The sequence below is a fragment of the Tupaia chinensis genome, unplaced genomic scaffold (genome assembly GCF_000334495.1).
Source record: "Tupaia chinensis unplaced genomic scaffold, TupChi_1.0 Scaffold144682_1, whole genome shotgun sequence".
In the NCBI taxonomy this organism is placed as follows: domain Eukaryota; kingdom Metazoa; phylum Chordata; class Mammalia; order Scandentia; family Tupaiidae; genus Tupaia; species Tupaia belangeri.
Window position 1 is genome coordinate 914,776 of NW_006204543.1, and position 6,989 is coordinate 921,764.

General features: G+C 44.0%; 2 protein-coding genes across 2 annotated transcripts in view; both read left to right on the forward strand.

Annotated features, from left to right (window-relative positions):
• The window catches only part of SNURF (SNRPN upstream open reading frame), a 17,753-nt gene extending 11,142 nt beyond the window's left edge, over nucleotides 1-6,611 (forward strand). Inside the window, exons 3-4 of the mRNA XM_006167239.3 lie at nucleotides 2,069-2,193; nucleotides 6,486-6,611. Coding sequence (XP_006167301.1) covers nucleotides 2,069-2,174 — 106 coding nt within the window. The 3' untranslated portion in view covers nucleotides 2,175-2,193; nucleotides 6,486-6,611. The remainder of the gene's footprint in view (nucleotides 1-2,068; nucleotides 2,194-6,485) is intronic.
• Nucleotides 6,600-6,989, forward strand: part of SNRPN (small nuclear ribonucleoprotein polypeptide N) — a 6,365-nt gene continuing 5,975 nt past the window's right edge. Inside the window, exon 1 of the mRNA XM_006167241.2 lies at nucleotides 6,600-6,620. Coding sequence (XP_006167303.1) covers nucleotides 6,618-6,620 — 3 coding nt within the window. The 5' untranslated portion in view covers nucleotides 6,600-6,617. The remainder of the gene's footprint in view (nucleotides 6,621-6,989) is intronic.

A 6,989-nucleotide genomic window follows, 5' to 3' on the forward strand; every position in this document is an offset into this window, starting at 1 on the left:
CTCCCCTCCGGGGTGCGGCCCCCTTTGGGCGGTGCCTGCCGCTGAGCGGTAGAGTGCAGACGTGGCCGTTCACAGCATCCGATGACAGAGGTGGGAGAGAGGGCGTCTAGGTGACGACCATTGATGAAATGCAACTCAGAACGGTTCAGAGGTCAAACCCTGAGACCGCCAACCTTAAAACTAGTGTTGGAAAACTCGGGAGACTCTAGGAGACATAGGAGTACTCAAAGACTTCTTGAGCAGGACCCCCAAAGATAGAGAAGTGGGATTATACCAAGCTAAATTAGGGTTCAATGTCCAGTAACCCAGTGGGGCAATGTAAAGGGGTGTGCCATGCGGTTCTGGTACTAGTTCGTGGAGCTGCTTAGTGTAGACTTAACAGATTAAGCGTGCAGTCCCTCCGTAAGATCCTTCCTCACTCAGCAAAATGAATCTCTGGGATTCCAAGGCCACCACACTTCTGAACATCTGGCCACAGGTTCTGGGGTTCCCAGCGCCTCCCCAGGTTTCATAATTCCTTAAAATGACTCACAGAAAGTGCCGCTGTACTTACTGTTAGTTTTAATATAAAGGATATAGATGCACAGACCTGTGGGATAAGGCATGGAAGGTTCCCAAATGCAAAACTTACCTATCTCCAGGATTCACTGTCCTCCCTGCATGTGAATATCACCAAGACACTTGTCAGTTCTTCAGATGTCCATGTTTTGTTGGGTCACATTAAGTTGGTTCTTTGGCCATGTGATTGTACTCCATCTCCATCTTCCATCCCCTTCCCAGGAGGTGGGGATCAAAGCCCCAAATTTCGAGTCTTTGTTAGATCTTTGTGATCTGGCCAGCAACTGTCCTGATCCATCATCTGGTGTGACCTGAAGGACCCCAGTGACTCTGTGTCCTTGAATAACAAGTATTCCTATCACTTGGTAAAATCCAGAGGTTTGAAAGTTACCAAGAACTAAGTCTTAATTCTACAATAGCACATTAAAGATGTCATCAAAAAACTGAAGAAAAAGGTGGAAAAACTTCTCCATTTCCAAGGATCCAACCGCTACTTAATGTTTTCTATTATCAGTAAAGGCAGAATTGTCAGTGATTTCTCGCCCTCCTTTTTGGACCTGCCCTGTTAGTCAGGAGACTCATTTCCTTATCTCTTCCTTCTCATGCTCTAATAAGCCCCCTGCTGATCCAGAGGGCTATGCTGAGAGCTTTTCTCTGAAATGCCCCACTTGGTAGTAAGCCATCTTTTTACCTTGTTTGAGAGCCCTTCGGTAGCCTGGGCCGTGGAAGTGCTCTCTTTCTGCTAGTGACTACTCAGTAGGATCAAAGAGAAGGGCCAGCAGTGGCGTGGTGTTTGAGGTGCTGGACTCACACATGGCTGGCACGACTTGAGTTCTGGACCTGGCGGCTTGCTTTCCCAGTCCCTCCCCCACCCCCGGTGGTCAAATTAAAAAATAATAATCAATAAAATTAAATAAATTCTTTTTAAAGCACTATTTTATTTAACTTTATTTTATCTTTTTATTTCTTTATTTTAATTTGACTAGACAGGGACAGAAAGAGAGAGAGAGAGAGAGAGAGATGGATGGAAAGTGAGAAAGCAAGCCACTAGGTCCAGGACTTGAACCGCAGTCAGCCATGTAGGAGTCCAGCATCCTCAACCACCACAGAAGCTGCCAGCCCCCTAAATAAATTAAAAAAAAAAAGGGTCAAGGAGAATGAAAGCCTTTAATGTGTCAGTGGGAACACTAGTAAATCTTTCCCTCTACCCCAGGGGGGAAAGAATTATTTCTATTTAGCATGATGGGGAAGTAACTAATAGATACGGTATCTCTCGTTTTTCTACAGGACTAACAGTTATTGAAGTTTTGGTTCTTTTGGACCGGGTAGTACCCACTAGCTCCTTGCACCTCCTTGCGTGCATGTGCTCCTGCTGTTTTTTTGTTTCTTCACAAGGGAATGGCATGCTGCACCCCTGAGGGAGGACAGCATAAGGCCCGTGTCCCCTCTGACATGGCGATCGGAGCAGAGGCCGTCTTTCCTCACCTGTTGTACTGTGCTCTTGTCGTAGGTGTCCAGGGTACCCAAGGCGGTCTCAGCAGCAGCAAGTCCCTGTTGTGGATTTCCAGGCAGAACTAAGGCAGGCCTTCTTAGCTGAGACACCAAGAGGCGGTTAAAGCAGCACTGAACATTGAGGTAATGACTTGAAAACAGACAAAATGAACATCCAGCAGGGTAGAGTTGATGCAGCAACGACCAGAAATTAAAAACGAAAGGGTCAGGACCAGCAGATGGTGTGTTGGAATCCCACATGGCTGACTGTGGTTCGAGTCCTGGACCTGGTGGCTTACTTTCTCACTTTCCTTTCTCCCTGCCTCCCTCTCTCCCTCCCTCCCTCACTGGTCAAAGAAAGAAAGAAAAAGAAAGAAAGAAAGAAAGAAAGAAAGAAAGAAGGAAAGAAGGAAAGAAAGAAAGAAAGAAAGCTGAATAAAATAATTCTTTTCTAAAAACTCATAAAAAAGTAGGATGTTAGGGATTCCTTGAATTATTTAAGATACTTTTAAAGATTTTTTTCTTTAAAAGGTAAATACAGTAAGCACATTGCATAAAATTCTGAATATAAAAGCAGGACTTTAGGGCCAGCAGGTGGCATAGAAGTTAAGGCACTGGATCTCACATGGCTGACTCTGTGGTTCAAATCCTGGACCTAGTGACTTGAAAATCACACTGGGTGCATGTGTGTTCGTGTCTGAGATGCTGAGAAGATAATGGAGAAGGGATTATGGCATGACTGTTCCCCCAAGGGATGATTTCTCACTTTCCCTCTCTCTTTCTCTTTCTGTCATTCTCTGGCAAGCTCACACATCGTTAGAAAAAAACTTAAAAAAAAGAAAAAAAGGCAGGACTTTAATGTTCTACCTTGACAATTTTGTCATATTTCTGTAATTACTTTCAACTGCTGCAGTGAATGCTTTTTAGGTAGTTTTTTTTTCTTTAAATCATGTTTTATATATTATTACTTTTCAGCTTTTCATAGAAAAAAAAAACCCTTATAAATAGTTGTAAAATATCTTGCCAGTGAATATTTTGAAATTCCCTTTTCTGAGGATACTTCAATTTTTCCGCCACTAGTTGAATAAAGCTTTAATTACAATTTGCACAGGTCTTTAGATAGAATAATTTCCTCAGATACGCAGATGAGAAAATAAATTGAATTAAGGACTATGAATTTAAGGTACATTAAAAAATATGTTATTTAATGTAATCTATCTATCTGTCTTAATTTTGATTAGAGAGGGACAGAGTGAGAGAGGGAGGGAAAGTGAGAAAGCAAGCCTCCAGGTCTGGGACTTGAACCATGGCTGGCCTTGTGGGAATCCAATGCCTTTTATCACCATGCCATCTGCTGGTCCCTTAAGGCACATTTTCTGAATTGTATTGCAAAGTGTTAGTTTTCATTATCTTCAAAGAATAGTAAGCCTATTACAGTTCACTTTCTCCACCACTAGTTATTTTAATTACAGCATTATTTATTTACACAGAATTACATATATAAATCATTTCATTAACAATGCATTTTAGAGAATCTAAATGTTCTCTCATGCTTGCTTACTAATTATTTCTTTTGAAATTTTTGCCTTTTTTTTTTAGATTTTTGTCAGAGGGCGCGTGTACTTTCTGGAGAAAGACAGTCAGAGGGAAAGTGAGAAATCACCCCCCCCCCCAGGGAGGAAAGGCCCTGTTTCAGTTCCTCCTCCTCCATGCTCCTCCTGGGGTCTTGGGCATGCACATGCACCCGATGTGACTCTTTTCAAGCTTCCAGTTTCAGGACTTGAAACCACAATTGACCATGTGGGCTCCAGTGCCTTCGTCACCATGCCCCCACTGCCCCCTTTGTCTTTTTCTCACTTTTGTTTTCACCAATATATTTCCTTTTTGAATCAGCAGACAATGTAATAAAGATTTCTATAATTTTTCAGTGGGATGTAGATTTATTTAATCTGTGTTTTTATGTTGATTTATTTATGTTGAAAAATATTTAGAAGTGAATTTTTAAAAATTATTTATTAAATTTTATTTATTCATTCATTCTTTTTTTTATTTTCTGGAGAGGTTTTTGCTATAGGGAGCATGTGCTTGCCAGAAAGACAGAGAGAGACAGAAAGCGAGAAATCACCCCCCAGGGGGGATGGCCACGCCACAATCCCTTCTCCTCCATTCTCCTCTCAGGATCTTGGACACACACGCACATGTGCCCAGCATGAGTTTAAGCCACCGGGTCTGGGACTCAAAGCATGGGAGTTCAGCAACAATAGCCATTACACTAACTGCTGGTCCCATTCATTCATTTTTAATTTGATGGAGAGAGGGAGACAGAGGAAGAGGGGAAGTGAAAAAGCAAGCCGCTGGATCCAGGACTCAAACCACTGTCAAGTCAACCATCTGGGAGTCCAGTGCCCTTAACCACCATGCCACCTGCTGGTCCCAGAAGTTAATTTTAATTTAGTAACTTGTTATGTGTGTGCTCTTTTCTTTAAGATTAGAATGTCCTCATTCTTGAGGGTTCACTATGCCTTTTAGAGAGTCATGGAGGAAGGGGGCTTGTGGTGAGTCTGCTACCACCCACAGAGAGTTAAGTAAGTCTGTTTCTGACCACTACTTGGGCATTAAATCTAAGAAGATAAAATAAGTTTTCAAAGAAATATTCCCTGTTGAGTTTTACATTCTCGACATTGTGTAGTAATCTCATGGATCTGGTTATAAGCAGACAGTGGAGAATCTGATTAGCCCAGAGTGAGGACATTCCTCAGGAGCAGATGTGCAGAATTGATATTTTTCTTTTTTTGTCCCAGGGGTTATTGTTTTAGATTTGTGCCGTAGGCCATGTGTTCTTGCTGGAGAGAGACAGACAGACAGACAAAGAGGGAAAGTGAGAAATCACCCCTCGGGGGAGATGTTGCATCCTTTCTCATCCATTCTCCTCTCGGCATATCAGGTGCGCACACACATGCATGCCCCACACAGTTGTCAGGCTGCTAGGTTCAGAACTTGACCCACCGAATCTGCTACGTGGGGTCCAGACCCTTAATTATCATGCCACTTGCTAGGCCCAGCCCCAGTAATTTTTTCACTTGTCAGTTTAGTTAACATATTTAAATTTCTAGGGACCAGCAGATGGCATAATGGCTACATCGCTGGACTCCCATGTAGTTGATCGCGGTTCAAGTCCTGAACCCAGTGGCTTGAACTCACACTGGGCAAATGTGTGTGTGTGCCTAAGATCCCGAGAGGAGAATGGAGAAGTGATTGCAGTGTGGCCATCCCCCATTGGGGGTGATTTCCTGCTTTCTGTCTCTCTGTGTCTTTCTGGTGAGTACCGGCACCCTATAGTAAAAAACATAACAAACAAAAACAACCAAAAATCTCTCCATATTATTTAAATTTCTAACTGTTAATTTAATTATACATTATAATCTGTAGGAAGGGTCATCTTAATCTTCCAGCACTATATGCTGTTTTGTCTTAGTTTCAATTTCTTGTTCTTTCTTTTTTTGGAGAGGTTTTTGCTATAGAGAGCATGCGCTTGCCAGACAGATGAAGAGAGACAGAGAGACAGAAAGCGAGAAATCACCCCCAAGGGGCGATGGCCACGCCGCAATCCCTTCTCCTCCATTCTCTTCTCGGGATCTTGGGCACGCATGTACACGCGCCTGGTGTGAGTTTAAGCCGCCAGGGCCGGGACTCAAACCATGGTGGACTTCGTGGGAGTCCAGTGACATAGCCCTTACGCCATCTGCTGGTCCTCCTCACGGAGCATTTTGTTCTGTGCAGTCGGATTCATTTGATTATGGCATGAAGTGTTTTATTTCCTGCTAAGTTTGAAAGGCCTGAGATGATGTGTCCTAGTTAGGGATGGAGAGAATTGCTGTGAAGTGTCCAGTCCATCTCCTCGAGGGCGTGCTTCCTTCACCTTCTCAGGCAGGCAGCCTCTGAGTTCTGCTGACACTGACCCCTCTTCTGTTCATGCGTAGTTCATGATAAGTTGTTATGATGTATGTTTCTTTGATTACTTTAAGGGAAAGAAAAAACATCACTGTTAGCCATTTTGGGGATTCAGCCAAAAGTAAAAGGTGTCAACTGATTCATAAGTAGCCGAGGTGTTGGCGTGGGGATGCTGTGCTGTGGGATTGGGGCCAGAGAGTAGAGCCTGCCCTCAACTAGGATGAGAAGGGGAAATAACAGATTCTGAGCATGGAACATGAAGCTTACTTTTACACATTTTAGAATTACTGAATTGAGTGCGTTTTCTCAATCCTCAGTTTTCCAAATGCAGGAATTAGGGCAGTATGAAGTCTGGCAGTCATTTGGGGGGTATGGGAGTGTGGAAGGTGGGGTGCTTCCTGGATGTGTGCATGAGTGACTCTCAACGCTGCACCCGCGTCCACACCATGGACGGCAGGGCTGCTGCACCGTGCTCTCCTCCACAGGCTCCCCTCTGACGCTGCTGCCCCACACGCCGGCTCTCGGAGAGCCACGTCAGACCTTTGTCTGTAGCATCCTCTAGGTCTCCAGGACCCTTACATTTTACTGTGGACATCGAGTTTGGTGGAGCAGCAATCATGGTGAGACGTGCATTAAGATGGAGGGGGTGGTGAGCTGCTGTCAGTGTCTCGGGGGATAGTTTACCAACTTGCAGGGTGACTCTGGGTTCTAAATGCTGGAAATATGGGTGAATCTGCCGAGAGGGGGTCACATTGCTTTAAGTAAAATCTGGAACTGAGTAATCAGTGTTCTGCTACAAGTTGTGGAAAGGTCTGGAAACCATCTCATGATGTGAGAAAACATCGTTTTGTTGTCACTGTGGTTGTAAGGGAACCTCGTGCAGGTGGGGGACTTGGCTTAGATCAGGGGGGCTGGAATTAGAGAGGTGTTGGTATTTTGAAACAGAGGGGTTTGGTCTTTATTACGACAGAAGACTCCCTGGAGAGAAA